The sequence below is a fragment of the Oncorhynchus gorbuscha genome, linkage group LG21, assembly GCF_021184085.1.
Source record: "Oncorhynchus gorbuscha isolate QuinsamMale2020 ecotype Even-year linkage group LG21, OgorEven_v1.0, whole genome shotgun sequence".
NCBI lineage: Eukaryota > Metazoa > Chordata > Actinopteri > Salmoniformes > Salmonidae > Oncorhynchus > Oncorhynchus gorbuscha.
This window is the reverse complement of record NC_060193.1, coordinates 58,552,937-58,569,783: the sequence shown is the minus strand read 5'-3', so window position 1 is coordinate 58,569,783 and position 16,847 is coordinate 58,552,937. Positions and strand designations below refer to the sequence as shown.

General features: G+C 46.1%; 1 protein-coding gene across 1 annotated transcript in view; it reads left to right on the top strand.

Moving 5' to 3' along the window:
• The window catches only part of LOC124008058 (interleukin-1 receptor accessory protein-like 1-B), a 460,524-nt gene that overhangs the window by 387,899 nt on the left and 55,778 nt on the right, over positions 1-16,847 (top strand). The window contains exon 7 of the mRNA XM_046318963.1: positions 4,043-4,175. Within this exon, the coding sequence (XP_046174919.1) occupies positions 4,043-4,175 (133 nt within the window). The remainder of the gene's footprint in view (positions 1-4,042; positions 4,176-16,847) is intronic.

Below are 16,847 nucleotides of genomic sequence, written 5' to 3'. Positions count from 1 at the left end.
CACATATGTCAGAGTCAAGGCCCGCGGGCCACATCCGGCCCGCGAGAAGGTTTTTTACGGCCCCTGGGATGATCTTGATTTGTTATTAGAACCGGCCCGCAGACCGCAGCAAGCCGGCAGCCCGCAGATCTTTTACACGCACCAATACTACATTTCCCACAATGCAACGGTGACGCACCGAGCAGTAGGCTGCTTCATTTCAATATTTATTGGCACAGCAGTTGTCAGCATCACAGTAAAATTAACTTTCAGATACCCATCAAAAATGGCAAAACGGAAGGTGGACACTGAGAACCGGGGGTTTCAAACAAGGTGGGAGTCGGAGTATTTGTTCACGGAGGTAGCTGGAAAACCTGTGTGTCTTCTGTGTGGAGAAAGTGTGGCGGTACTGAAAGAGTATAATCTGAGACGACATTATGAAACGAAACACGCGGACAACAACAAGAATATGGACATGGAACAAAGGCTACAAAAGGCAGAGGAATTAAAACGAGGCCTCAAATCTCGACAGGCTCTGTTCAAAAAAGCCAAATCACAAGGCCAGGCTGCTGTCAAGGCCAGTTTTATTTTGGCAGAAGAGATCGCTAAATCAGCCCGGCCATTTACGGAGGGGGATTTCATCAAAAACTGCATGATTAAAGTTTGTGACGAAGTTTGCCCAGAAAAAGGCAACTCTTTTTAAATGTGAGTCTGAGCAGAAACACCATTGCCGAGAGAGTAGACCAGTTGTCCATCAATCTAAAAGAGCAGCTTGTGAAAAAGGGAAAAGATTTCATTGCATATTCCTTGGCTGTGGATGAGAGCACCGACATTTCTGACATTGCCCAGTTGTCAATTTTCATCCGCGGAGTGGACTCCAGCCTAAGCGTGACAGAGGAGTTTTTGGCTTTACGTCCTATGCATGGCACAACTACGGGGCATGATTTGTATGAAGAGGTGTCAAGATGTGTAAATGAGATGGAGCTGCCTTGGGAAAAACTCGTGGGTTTGACAACCGACGGAGCACCTGCGATGTGTGGACACAGGAGCGGACTGGTGGCGATGATACGGGAAAAGATGCAAGAGGAAAACGCGACAGGTGAGCTGACAGCTTATAATTGTATCATACACCAGGAAGCGTTGTGCGGTAAAGCCTTGAAAATGGAGCATGTAATGAGCATCATCACGCGCACAGTTAACTTTATCAGAGCCAAAGGTTTGAATCACCGCCAGTTCAAGGCATTTCTGACGGAGTTAGAAACGGAGCATGGTGATTTGCCTTATCACACAGAGGTGCGATGGCTAAGCCAGGGAAAGGTGCTTCAAAGATGTTTCGAGCTTCGTGAGGAGATTTGTCTGTTCTTGGACAGCAAAGGGAAAGACACAACACAACTCCGAGACGAAATGTTTCTGTGTGAAATGGCTTTTCTGTGTGACATTACGAGTCATCTGAATGCAATGAACTTGCAGCTGCAGGGTCGGGATCGTGTCATCTCTGATATGTACAGTACAGTGAAGGCATTTAAAACCAAACTGACTCTGTGGGAGACGCAGATGCGGAAAGAAAATTTGAGCCACTTTCCCAGCTGCCAGACCATGAAAGAGAAGCTCTCTACCAGTGCGTTCCCGAGCGCACAGTTGGCTGATAAAATAGGTATGCTTGCCGCTGACTTTCGACGCCGATTTGCTGACTTTGAAGCACAAAAAAGCAGGTTGGAACTGCTCGGTAACCCATTTGCTGTTGACGTGGAAAGCTCACCACCAAACCTCCAAATGGAGTTGATTGACCTCCAATGCAATGATGCACTGAGGGCAAAATATGCGGCAGTGGGTGCTGCGGAGTTCGCCCGTTTCCTCCCGACACAATGCCCCAGCTGCGCATCCAGGCTGCTCAAACGTTGTCTATGTTTGGCAGCACATACCTGTGTGAACAACTGTTTTCTTTGATGAACTTGAACAAAACATCACACAGAAGTCGACTTACTGCTGAACACCTCCACTCAATTCTGAGGATTTCCTCAGCTCAGAGCCTTACCCCGAACATTGATGAACTTGTGGAAAAGATGGGACACCACCAAGTATCACCCTCAACCTCAAACAAGTGAACATTACTGTGCAATCACATATTTAGAGTTTTTACTCAGTTCAAGTTTAAAAGTTAAAGTTTAATATTTGTTTTCACTGCATGTTACTTCTCCTTAAACAAAGTGTTGTTTTTGATTAATAGATTTTTGCACTTTATTTTATTGTATTTCAATCCAATTATATTTTAAAAATATTTCAGTTGAGTGGATGATAGAAAATTGCTATTATTGTTTTTTTCTTTGAAGTAAATTTAGCCCACTTTTGCTAAAATAGAAAATATAGGCTACTGATGGTGCCTTGAATACCGGTTTCTTTCATTTAATGTTCATGTTATGGGGATTTTTATATAAAGGAAATTTGTCTTTTGTGTCTGTTGAAAATTAAAGATTACTGACAGAGCCATAAGAAAATATTGCTTTATTTATCTGATCATATTGGAATATATTTGTTAGGTTTTCAGTAGGTTCAATTAGGTTCACTAGACTATATGCGTCATTTAAAAAAAATTCAATGAACATTCGAACAGTCCGGCCCTCGGCTTGTGACTTTGACACCCCTGGGATAGGGGAACTTCAGAGGGGACAGGAGAGCTTCAGAGGGGATAGGGGAACTTCAGAGGGGATAGAAGAGCTTCAGAGGGGATAGGAGAGCTTCAGAGGGGATAGGGGAACTTCAGAGGGGATAGGAGAGCTTCAGAGGGGATAGGGGAACTTCAGAGGGGATAGGAGAGCTTCAGAGGGGATAGGAGAGCTTCAGAGGGATAGGGGAACTTCAGAGGGGATAGGAGAGCTTCAGAGGGAATAGGAGAGCTTCAGAGGGGATAGGGGAACTTCAGAGGGTATAGGAGAGCTTCAGAGGGTATAGGGGAACTTCAGAGGGTATAGGAGAGCTTCAGAGGGGATAGGGGAGCTTCAGAGGGGATAGGGGAGCTTCAGAGGGGATAGGGGAACTTCAGAGGGTATAGGAGAGCTTCAGATGGTATAGGAGAGCTTCAGAGGGGATAGGGGAGCTTCAGTGGGGATAGGAGAGCTTCAGAGGGGATAGGGGAGCTTCAGAGGGTATAGGAGAGCTTCAGAGGGTATAGGAGAGCTTCGGAGGGGATAGGGGAGCTTCAGCGGGGATAGGAGAGCTTCAGAGGGGATAGGAGAGCTTCAGAGGGGATAGGGGAGCTTCAGAGGTGATAGTGGAGCTTCAGATGGGATAGGGGAACTTCAGAGGGGATAGGGGAACTTCAGAGGGGATAGGGGAACTTCAGAGGGGATAGGATAACTTCAGAGGGGATAGGGGAACTTCAGAGGGGATAGGAGAACTTCAGATGGGATAGGAGAACTTCAGAGGGGATAGGGGAGCTTCAGATGGGATAGGAGAACTTCTAAGGGGATAGGTGAACTTCAGAGGGGATAGGAGAACTTCAGAGGGAATAGGGGAACTTCAGAGGGGATAGGGGAACTTCAGATGGGATAGGAGAACTTCAGAGGGGATAGGGGAACTTCAGAGGGGATAGGGGAACTTCAGAGGGGATAGGAGAACTTCAGATGGGATAGGAGAACTTCAGAGGGGATAGGGGAACTTCAGATGGGATAGGATAACTTCTGGGGGGATAGGGGAACTTCAGAGGGGATAGGGGAACTTCAGAGGGGATAGGGGAACTTCAGAGGGGATAGGGGAACTTCAAAGGGGATAGGAGAGATTCAGAGGGGATAGGAGAGATTCAGAGGGGATATGGGAGCTTCACGGGTGTCTATGAGTTCAGGAGGATGTAGGCTTTGGAAGGTGCAGGAGAGTCTGGAGGTGTGCAGTAGAACCTAGACAATAGGAGACACCATCTAATAAGAATCGGCCATATTATCCATGGTACTGGAAAGACCTACATTAGTGGACTTCAGCTCACCCAGACATTTTCCCCTGCTTTACCCACAAGCATATTACTTCCTTACCACGACAACCATGCCTTATTTCCTGTTTCCTGTCTCCACAGGAAGTCAAGTCAACCTGACATGCCGAGCATTCTTCGGCTTCGCCGGGGAGGTCAGTCCGCTCATCTACTGGATGAAGGGAGAGAAGTTCATCGAAGACCTGGACGTGGAGAGGTTCAGAGAGAGTGACATCAAGTAAGACACACACACACACATCAAGTAACACCCTGTCTCACACACACACACACACGTCAAGTAAGAACCTGTTACACGCACACACACACATTGCTTGAGGTCATATGGGATATACATACGTTCCTGCATGAACTGTAAAAAGTCAAAGCCACAGTTTTGACCAACACACTTGTGATGCTGTGGTATGATGTAGTGATATTACCAGGCTGTGGTATGTTGTACTGATATTATCAGGCTGTGGTATGTTGTAATGATATTACCAGGCTGTGGTATGTTGTAGTGATATTACCAGGCTGTGGTATGTTGTAGTGTTATTACCAGGCTGTGGTATGTTGTAATGTTATTACCAGGCTGTGGTATGTTGTAATGTTATTACCAGGCTGTGGTATGTTGTAATGCTATTACCAGGCTGTGGTATGTTGTAATGCTATTACCAGGCTGTGGTATGTTGTAGTGTTATTACCAGGCTGTGGTATGTTGTAATGTTATTACCAGGCTGTGGTATGTTGTAATGCTATTACCAGGCTGTGGTATGTTGTAATGCTATTACCAGGCTGTGGTATGTTGTAGTGCTATTACCACACTGTGGTATGTTGTAGTGTTACTACCAGGCTGTGGTATGTTGTAATGTAATTATTATTATTATTATATTTAATGATATTACCAGGCTGTGGTATGATGTAAGGCTATTATCAGGCTGTGGTATGTTGTAATGATATTACCAGGCTGTGGTATGTTGTAGTGATATTACCAGGCTGTGGTATGTTGTCGGTCTATTACCAGGCTGTGGTATGTTGTAGTGATATTACCAGGCTGTGGTATGTTGTAGTGATATTACCAGGCTGTGGTATGTTGTAGTGATATTACCAGGCTGTGGTATGATGTAAGGCTATTATCAGGCTGTGGTATGTTGTAATGATATTACCAGGCTGTGGTATGTTGTAGTGATATTACCAGGCTGTGGTATGTTGTCGGTCTATTACCAGGCTGTGGTATGTTGTAGTGATATTACCAGGCTGTGGTATGTTGTCGGTCTATTACCAGGCTGTGGTATGTTGTAGTGATATTACCAGGCTGTGGTATGATGTAAGGCTATTATCAGGCTGTGGTATGTTGTAATGATATTACCAGGCTGTGGTATGTTGTAGTGATATTACCAGGCTGTGGTATGTTGTCGGTCTATTACCAGGCTGTGGTATGATATAATGCTATTAACATGCTTATTCATCTTGAATTCAGATATTCCTGAATCTACCCTGCCCTGTTCATTCATGGGCAGACTGGACGACACTGGTGTTCTCTAATGAGCCTGTTCACTCATGGGCAGACTAGAAGACACTGTTATTCTCTAATGAGCCTGTTCACTCATGAGCAGACTGGAAGACACTGTTATTCTCTAGTGAGCCTGTTCACTCATGGGCAGACTAGAAGACACTGTTATTCTCTAATGAGCCTGTTCACTCATGGGCAGAATGGAAGACACTGTTATTCTCTAGTGAGCCTGTTCACTCATGGGCAGACTAGAAGACACTGTTATTCTCTAATGAGCCTGTTCATTCATGGGCAGACTGGACGACACTGGTGTTCTCTAATGAGCCTGTTCACTCATGGGCAGACTAGAAGACACTGTTATTCTCTAATGAGCCTGTTCACTCATGGAGCAGACTGGAAGACACTGTTATTCTCTAATGAGCCTGTTCACTCATGGGCAGACTGGAAGACACTGTTATTCTCTAATGAGCCTGTTCATTCATGGGCAGACTGGACGACACTGGTGTTCTCTAATGAGCCTGTTCACTCATGGGCAGACTAGAAGACACTGTTATTCTCTAATGAGCCTGTTCACTCATGAGCAGACTGGAAGACACTGTTATTCTCTAGTGAGCCTGTTCACTCATGGGCAGACTAGAAGACACTGTTATTCTCTAATGAGCCTGTTCACTCATGGGCAGAATGGAAGACACTGTTATTCTCTAATGAGCCTGTTCACTCATGGGCAGACTGGAAGACACTGTTATTCTCCAATGAGCCTGTTCACTCATGGACAGACTGGAAGACACTGTTATTCTCTAATGAGCCTGTTCACTCATGGGCAGACTGGAAGACACTGTTATTCTCCAATGAGCCTGTTCACTCATGGGCAGACTAGAAGACACTGTTATTCTCTAATGAGCCTGTTCACTCATGGGCAGACTGGAAGACACTGTTATTCTCTAATGAGCCTGTTCACTCATGGGCAGACTGGACGACACTGGTGTTCTCTAATGAGCCTGTTCACTCATGGGCAGACTAGAAGACACTGTTATTCTCTAATGAGCCTGTTCACTCATGGGCAGACTGGAAGACACTGTTATTCTCTAATGAGCCTGTTCACTCATGGGCAGACTGGAAGACACTGTTATTCTCCAATGAGCCTGTTCACTCATGGGCAGACTGGAAGACACTGTTATTCTCTAATGAGCCTGTTCACTCATGGGCAGACTGGAAGACACTGTTATTTTCTAATGAGCCTGTTCACTCATGGGCAGACTGGAATACACTGTTATTCTCTAATGAACCTGTTCACTCATGGGCAGAATGGAAGACACTGGTGTTCTCTAATGTGTCTGTTCACTCATGGGCAGACTGGAAGACACAGGTGTTCTCAAATGAGCCTGTTCACTCATGGGCAGAATGGAAGACACTGGTGTTCTCTCATGTGTCTGTTCACTCATGGGCAGACTGGAAGACACTGTTATTCTCTAATAAGCCTGTTCACTCATGGGCAGACTGGAAGACACAGGTGTTCTCAAATGAGCCTGTTCACTCATGGGCAGAATGGAAGACACTGGTGTTCTCTCATGTGTCTGTTCACTCATGGGCAGACTGGAAGACACTGTTATTCTCTAATAAGCCTGTTCACTCATGGGCAGACTGGAAGACACAGGTGTTCTCAAATGAGCCTGTTCACTCATGGGCAGAATGGAAGACACTGGTGTTCTCTCATGTGTCTGTTCACTCATGGGCAGACTGGAAGACACTGTTATTCTCTAATGAGCCTGTTCACTCATGGGCAGAATGGAAGACACTGGTGTAAAGTTTAAGATGAAGGTAGCAGACACCCTGGTGGTTAAGAGCTTTGGGTGTGAAAGCTGAGCCAACAAGGTGAAAGGCTGTCGATGCGCCGTTAGTAAGATACTTAAAACCCTAATTGCTCCTGGATCACGGTTGATAATGGCTGACCCTGGCCGTGACCCCACTCTCCCAGGGTGTCTCAGCCCACTCTCCCAGGGTGTCTTACCCCACTCTCCCAGGGTGTCTTACCCCACTCTCCCAGGGTGTCTCAGCCCACTCTCCCAGGGTGTCTTACCCCACTCTCCCAGGGTGTCTCACCCCACTCTCCCAGGGTGTCTCACCCCACTCTCCCAGGGTGTCTTACCCCACTCTCCCAGGGTCTCACCCCACTCTCCCAGGGTGTCTTACCCTACTCTCCCAGGGTGTCTTACCCCACTCTCCCAGGGTGTCTCACACCACTCTCCCAGGGTGTCTCACCCCACTCTCCCAGGGTGTCTCTCCCCACTCTCCCAGGGTGTCTCACACCACTCTCCCAGGGTGTCTCACACCCACTCTCCCAGGGTGTTTTACCCCACTCTCCCAGGGTGTCTTATCCCACTCTCCCAGGGTGTCTCACACCACTCTCCCAGGGTGTTTTACCCCACTCTCCCAGGGTGTATCACCCCACTCTCCCAGGGTGTCTCACACCACTCTCCCAGGGTGTCTCACCCCACTCTCCCAGGGTGTCTCACACCACTCTCCCAGGGTGTCTTACCCCACCCTCCCAGGGTGTCTCACCCCACCCTCCCAGGGTGTCTTACCCCACTCTCCCAGGGTGTCTCACCCCACTCTCCCATGGTCTCACTTCACTCTCCCAGGGTGTCTCACCCCACTCTCCCATGGTCTCACTTCACTCTCCCAGGGTGTCTCACCCCACTCTCCCAGGGTTTCTCACCCCAGTCTCCCAAGGTTTCTCACCCCACTCTCCCAGGGTGTCTCACCCCACTCTCCCAGGGTGTCTCACCCCACTCTCCCAGGGTGTCTCACCCCACTCTCCCAGGGTGTCTCACCCCACTCTCCCAGGGTGTCTCACCCCACTCTCCCAGGGTGTCTCAAGGAGAGATGCAAAACAACACATACGTATTAATACACGCTTGTACATGTGTGAAATAGGACAGACATAAGCACCCACCTAGTGATTGTTATTACGTTTTAAGCTGTTACCATGAAAACTCTAATTATTGTGTTTATATATGAAGGTGTTACCATGAGAACGGGCGCCCTAGTGATTCCTATGCACACGTGCGGAGTGTGATCTAAGATTACCAGTCCAGGATAATAGATAGGATTTGAGATAGCCTGGAGCCGTTCTCCTCCTGTAACGTACTGGGTGTAGTGGGTGAGAAGTCAGGCGCAGGAAACAGAGAGTTCAGGGTAGTGCTATCTTTAATGCACAAAACGGAGAACATACGCCAACCCCACGAAACACAGGGTGCACAACAATACAAATGCCCCAAACACGGGGACTTAAACTGTCCAGCAAAACGCACGAAATGGGAAACACGTAACCCACAGACGTGCACACAAGTTACACAAAACAATCCCGCACAAAGAGCAGGCGGGTCACTGGTAAATAAAGCCCGACTAATCAGCCTACAACACAAACAGGTGAAACCAATAAACAGAAAGGGGAAAAAGGATCAGTGGCAGCTAATAGGTGACGACGACCGCCGAGCGCCACCCGAACAGGAAGGGGAGCCACCTTCTGTAGGAGTCGTGACACCTCCCGTGTTTGCATGCATATACAGAGATAAATGCATATACATTTATCCTCATACAAGAGAGTCAGGGACACACAGCGCAATAACAACCCTTGAAAGGCCATTTTACCACAAATACCTCACCGCACTCCGACAGCTCTACTAGAAAAATGTCACTTTTCCGTCACCAGCCATAGCTATTTCTTCAATAACATCAATGAATGTTTAATGGCGTTAGTCAATAATTCAGGCGATCATACATTCTTTATTATTGCACGGCGTGTGTGTGTTCTCTGAAAGTGATCAGGCTTGCTTGCTTTGCTTATCACGTTGCTGGTCTTGGATGGTAAAGTTATACTGAGTGGGCGTAAACTGAGGAGCTGGAGAGGAGAGCAAGGGAACTCTGGGAGTTCTCTTTTACTTTGATTTGTGGGCGTCTAGTGGGAACAGCTCTGCTCTTCAGCCTTGGAGCAACATATACACATACACACAGACACGAAAACACACACACACACACAGACACACATAAATACATACACACACACACACACACACACACACACACACACATGGGCTGAATACTCCATGGATCACTAGTACGTATACAGTACCTGTCCAGGGGACTCTCACAGACATGGAGCTGTTGATGCATCTGTCTCTTTGTCTTCACAATCCGTCCATCCGTCCGTTAATCCAACAGTCCATCCATTCATCTGTTAATCCAACAGTCCATCCATTCCTCTGTTAATCCAACAGTCCATCCATTCCTCTGTTAATCCAACAGTCCATCCATTCCTCTGTTAATCCAACAGTCCATCCATTCCTCTGTTAATCCAACAGTACATCCATTCCTCTGTTAATCCAACAGTCCATCCATTCCTCTGTTAATCCAACAGTCCATCCATTCCTCTGTTAATCCAACAGTACATCCATTCCTCTGTTAATCCAACAGTCCATCCATTCCTCTGTTAATCCAACAGTCCATCCATTCCTCTGTTAATCCAACAGTCCATCCATTCCTCTGTTAATCCAACAGTCCATCCATTCCTCTGTTAATCCAACAGTCCATCCATTCCTCTGTTAATCCAACAGTACATCCATTCCTCTGTTAATCCAACAGTCCATCCATTCCTCTGTTAATCCAACAGTCCATCCGTTCCTCTGTTAATCTAACAGTCCATCCATCCAATTCATCCATCCAGCGTCTTGCTGTGCTTTTGTTCAAGCCAATTCACTTCAATATGCTTTATTGGTCCGCAAGGGGCAATTATAGCAGGACTGACCATGGCATGGCAGACATAGCATTACCATAACAACAACAGAGAACAGGAAACACTGAAAACACATAATAACACTTACTGCTCCAGTGAATAAGAGTTCCAAGGAAAAACCACAGTCCACAATACTCCAAACTTGCTAACTTGAGTCCCTATAGGTTTTTCTTATTGGTCATTGATGTTTAAAACACATTCTGATATGTCCGGAGACCTCTCTCTGTAGAACAGTAGCTACATCAGGAACACATTTCGTAACTACCCTCACAATGTACTCAAACCTCCACAGGAATCAATTCATCATTATATAAACGTCTCAGAGAAAACTCCATGCGAATGATGCGTTTGATCCAGGTTTTACTCCTAAATAACAATGCATTTCATCCAGAATTTGCTTCTCCAACCTCTTTTGTGACCCCCTTGTACGGCATCCATATTAGGAAGTCCCTGGTACCAAATGGCACACCATTCCCTAGATCAGGGGTGGGCAAAGTTAGAGGGCTCTGGTCAAAAGTAATGAACTATGTGGGGAACAGGGTGCCATTTGGGACGAAGCCTCTCAGCTGTCAGACCCCTTCCCTACCTATATTCCATTAGACACATATCCTCATGCTCGGCAGATGTGAGCTAATGTAAAGGTTAGGTGGAACATGGAGGGGGAAAGCAGGGAAGAGAGGAGATGAGACAGTGAAAGGAATGACATTTGGAAACGTCTCTGTAAGCTAGCAGGTTCAGAGTACCTGAAGCAGTTCTCTCACTCCAAACCTGGTGATGACTTCATTGGAATAAATCAATGAAAAAGAGAGGGAGAGAGAGAACGAGAGGGAGGGAGGGAGGGACCAGAGTGAGAGAGAGAGAGACTGAGAGTCCAAAGAGAGAGAGAGAGAGAGACTGAGAGACCAGAGAGAGAGAGAGAGAGAGACCAGAGAGAGAGCGAAACACTGATTTTCTGCTGGAGCACAATATCAAGTGAGCCCCGTGTGGTCTCACTAAAATGATCCATAGCCTATACAAGCCTTTCTCAAATCCCAGTCTGCGGAGGAATCCTTCCAGTCTGCAGCATATTTATTTACATTTACATTTACATTTAAGTCATTTAGCAGACGCTCTTATCTAGAGCGACTTACAAATTGGTGCAATCACCTTATGACATCCAGTGGGACAGTCACTTACAATAGTGCATCTAAAACTTAGGGGGGGTGGGGTGAGAGGGATTACTTAACCTATCTTGAATATGATTTGTTTTGTGTGGTCTGTGGCATATTTGACTCAAATAAATACGTGCAGTGGGACTACTTGTGCAATGCGCTGAACTATGTAGGTAGCAGTAAACAAATTGTGTTGCCATGACTAATTATAGCTATACCAAACACACACACACAAGCTAGCCCTGCTGCTCAGCCTGCTCTCTCTCTCTCTCTCTCTCTCTCTCTCTCTCTCTCTCTCTCTCTCTCTCTCTCTCTTTCGCTCTCTCTCTCTCTCTCTCTCTCTCTCTCTCTCTCTCTCTCTCTCTCTCTCTCTCTCTCTCTCTCTCTCTCTCTCTCTCTCTCTCTCTCTCTCTCTCTCTCTCTCTCTCTCTCTCTCTCTCTCTCTCTCTCTCTCTCTGATAACAGCTGCCCACCAAACCCAGTCTGTGTGATATGTCAGACTTGCCTCAGCCGATATGCTATGAAGCCATCGTAAATAAGCAGACATTTAGAAGCTAAACTTCCACATCTCAAGGATAAAACAGACCATTATTTATTTATTTCAAACCAAACAAACAAAAATGCTGCACAATAATTTCACAGACAATGAGAGTTTACTGAAGGCTTCGTACTTCCTCTCTCATAACATTTCCCAGTGCCAGGCTCCTCTCACTATAGTTGAAAAGCTGGTCATGCCCTCAGTCGTGGATGCTTGCTCAGAGGTTTGATTTGCTGCTACAAAGATCAGTGAAATCCCACGTTCCAATGACACTGTCATGCGTAGAATCCAGGATCTGGCCGATGATATAGAATCACATGGAGGTTTTAGACAGAGACCGCACATCAAATTGGTTTGTAATCCAATTAGATGAGACGGCTGACATTTCAAATGCCACTTCTTGTATATATTAGCTACATATATGAAGAATGTCTTTCTTACAGAGAGTTTCCTCAGAATAAAACTACAGGTGAAATATTCTGTGTTCTGAACGAGTACATCACGGGACATGGTTTACGATGGGACCATTGTATCGGGATCTGTAGGCCTACGGACGAGTCTACTGCTCAACCAAAACCATGCAGGTGACATTTTCCAAGCAAACAATAATATTGCCGATTTCAAGAAAAAGCTGGGCACCTGGAGAGACAAAGTGGATAGAGGCATTTTCTCACATCTATTCTCAACTTTAGAAGTTTGCTATAGGCCTACAACACAAACAGGTATGGGACCACCAGGCTGATGCTTGCTGCAACAAAATTTAAATATCGCAGCAGACTGGCTGTTGAAAACACCTTCACAACTCCCGGGTGTCCCTGGCACAAATAAGTTTGAGAAAGGCTGGCCTATAATATAGGCTATACTAAGAGCATGTTCGGAGAAGCACATGTGTCACAGATCCCTCTGGAACTTTCATTGCACACACCTGGCCCCTATTCCCACTGATTGTATTTGTGTATATGTGCCCTTTGTTCACCATGGTGCTGTCGGTTATTGTTCCATTGTCCGTTGGTGCTGTGAGGACCTGTGCTGTGTGTTTTGGGCTTACAGGCCCTTGTGGATTGCGCAGATGATTACGGGTCTAGTCCCGTGTGTTAATCATTCTGCGTGTGTGTTTTTTATTCAAGGTATTCCTCGCTCTTTTGTTTGGGTTTCTACCCTGTGTTTTATGTACATGCTTGTTTGGTCTTCGTCCCCGTGCCTTTACACCCCACGGCGTAATTTGGGGTATAATTTTAAAAAATATTACGCATTCCTGCGCCTGTCTCCTGAATCTCTTCATACCAACGTGACAGCAGGGAAAAGTTATATTTCTAAGAAAACGTACTTCCTTCCCAAGTTTTTTTGCTGCTGGGATGCTGTATATACAACTAGGCTACACTGCATTACACACTTCATTGGATAGGCGTTCCCAATGACTGTGCTGTGTACGGTGGCACTTCAGGAGGCCAGTCAATTTGTCCCAAAAAAATGCAATATCTGTGCAAGTGGACTAGGCCTACTGATGTCCTGTTCAGCTTGAGAGGGAGAGCGGGAAGATGAAGAGCTTACTATTGCTATAATTAATTAGAATGGAAACAATAGGTTTCATTGCCCGTAATGAAGCTATTTATCAGAGTTATTGACCTCAAAAAAAGCCAAATTCGAGTCATTTACATAAACTACTGTTCAAAAGTTTGGGGTCATTTAGAAATGTCCTTGTTTTTGAAAGAAACACACATTTTTTGTCTATTAAAATAACATCAAATTGATCAGAAATACAATGTAGACATTGTTAATGTTGTAAATGACTATTGTAGCTGGAAACAGCTGATTTCTTATGGAATATCTACATAGGCGTACAGAGGCCCATTATCAGCAACCATCACTCCTGTGTTCCAATGGCACGTTGTGTTAGCTAATCCAAGTTTATCATTTTAAAAGGCTTTCTAATTTATCATTAGAAAACCCTTTTACAATTATGTTAGCACAGCTGAAAATTGTTGTTCTGATTAAAGAAGCAATAAAACTGGCCTTCTTTAGACTAGTTGAGTATCTGGAGCATCAGCATTTGTGGGTTTGATTACAGGTTCAAAATGGCCAGAAAAAAAGTCCTTTCTTCTGAAACTCGTCAGTCTAATCTTGTTCTGAGAAATGAAGATTATTCCATGCGAGAAAATGCCAAGAAACTGAAGATCACGTACAATGCTATGAACAACTCCCTTCACAGAAAAGTGCAAACTGGCTCTAACCAGAATAGAAAGAGGAGGGGGAGGCCCCGGTGCACCGTAAGCTAGTGATGCGGATGGCCCTAAACTAGTGATGAGGATGGCCGTAAACTAGTGATGAGGATGGCCGTAAGCTAGTGATGCGGATGGCCGTAAGCTAGTGATGCGGATGGCCGTAAAATGGTGATGCAGATGGCCGTAAGCTAGTGATGCAGATGGCCGTAAACTAGTGATTCGGATGGCCGTAAGCTAGTGATGCAGATGGCCGTAAACTAGTGATGAGGATGGCCGTAAACTAGTGATTCGGATGGCCGTAAGCTAGTGATGCAGATGGCCGTAAACTAGTGATTCGGATGGCCGTAAGCTAGTGATGCAGATGGCCGTAAGCTAGTGATGAGGATGGCCTTAAACTAGTGATTCGGATGGCCGTAAGCTAGTGATGCAGATGGCCGTAAACTAATGATGCGGATGGCCGTAAGCTAGTGATGCGGATGGCCGTAAGCTAGTGATGCGGATGGCCGTAAGCTAGTGATGCAGATGGCCGTAAGCTAGTGATGCAGATGGCCGAAGCTAGTGATGCAGATGGCCGTAAACTAGTGATGCGGATGGCCGTAAGCTAGTGATGCGGATGGCCGTAAGCTAGTGATGCAGATGGCCGTAAACTAGTGATGCGGATGGCCGTAAGCTAGTGATGCGGATTACCGTAAGATAGTGATGCAGATGGCCGTAAACTAATGATGCGGATGGCCATAAGCTAGTGATGCGGATGGCCGTAAGCTAGTGATGCGGATGGCCGTAAGCTAGTGATGCAGATGGCCGTAAGCTAGTGATGCAGATGGCCGTAAGCTAGTGATGCAGATGGCCGTAAGCTAGTGATGCAGATGGCCGTAAGCTAGTGATGCAGATGGCCGTAAGCTAGTGATGCAGATGGCCGTAAGCTAGTGATGCGGATGGCCGTAAACTAATGATGCGGATGGCCGTAAACTAATGATGCGGATGGCCGTAAACTAATGATGCGGATGGCCGTAAACTAATGATGCGGATGGCCGTAAACGTAAGCTAGTGATGCGGATGGCCGTAAGCTAGTGATGCGGATGGCCGTAAGCTAGTGATGCGGATGGCCGTAAGCTAGTGATGCGGATGGCCGTAAGCTAGTGATGCGAATGGCTGTAAACTAGTGAACTAGTGATGTGGATGGCCGTAAGCTAGTGATGCGGATGGCCGTAAACTAGTGATGCGGATGGCCGTAAGCTAGTGATGCGGATGGCCGTAAACTAGTGATGCGGATGGCCGTAAACTAGTGATGCGGATGGCCGTAAAATGGTGATGCAGATGGCCGTAAAATGGTGATGCGGATGGCCGTAAGCTAGTGATGCGGATGGCCGTAAGCTAGTGATGCGGATGGCCGTAAGCTAGTGATGCGGATGGCCGTAAACTAGTGATGCGGATGGCCGTAAGCTAGTGATGCGGATGGCCGAAAACTAGTGATGCGGATGGCCGAAAACTAGTGATGCGGATGGCCGAAAACTAGTGATGCGGATGGCCGTAAGCTAGTGATGCGGATGGCCGTAAACTAGTGATGCGGATGGCCGTAAGCTAGTGATGCGGATGGCCGTAAACTAGTGATTCGGATGGCCGTAAGCTAGTGATGCGGATGGCCGTAAGCTAGTGATGCGGATGGCCGAAAACTACACCCCACTCCCAACTCTAACCCGCAAATATCTCAAATGCGCTGTACAGTTCTCTTTTTTTCTCTTAAAAATGTATTGAACAATTACGCTTCTCGTGAGCATTTAGAAAGGCTTGCGCCTAATGAACAGCAGCCTAGCATTTTACTGAAACAAAACTAAATGTGAAACAATGAATGGACATCTTGTAGGCTGTGTGGGCTAATATCCTATACTGGTAAATGAATTAATATAATCACATAATTCCCCAACCTTAACCCTAACCTTAACCATTCAGAGTTAATGCCTAAACTTACCCTTAAACACTTCAGAATTTGACGTTTGGAACAGTTCAAAATTTCACATTTCAGAATGGATGAACGTCTAATTCTGATTTAAGACTGTGAGAGCTTGTTGGATTTTCTCCAGGTATCTCTCAATATAAATACATTAGTCCTTTGCTGGAGCTCTGCCAGAGTGTTAGGGATGTGGCTTGGGTTATGATGTGGGTTAGGGGTATGATGTGGGTTAGGGTTATGATGTGGGTTAGGGGTATGATGTGGGTTAGGGGTATGATGTGGGTTAGGGTTATGATGTGGGTTAGGGGTATGATGTGGGTTAGGGTTTTGATGTGGGTTAGGGTTATGATGTGGGTTAGGGTTATGATGTGAGTTAGGGTTATGATACGGGTTATGGTGCGGGTTAGAGTTATGATGTGGGTTAGGGTTATGATGTGAGTTAGGGTTATGATCCGGGTTAGTGTTATGATGTGAGTTAGGGTTATGATCCGGGTTAGGGTTATGGTGCGGGTTAGGGTTATGATCCGGGTTAGGGTTATGATGTGAGTTAGGGTTATGATCCGGGTTAGGGTTATGATGTGAGTTAGGGTTATGATCCGGGTTAGTTTTATGGTGCGGGTTAGGGTTATGGTGTGAGTTAGGGTTATGGTGCGGGTTAGGGTTATGATGTGAGTTAGGGTTAGGGTTATGGTGCGGGTTAGGGTTATGATGTGGGTTAGGGTTATGGTGCGGGTTAGGGTTATGAT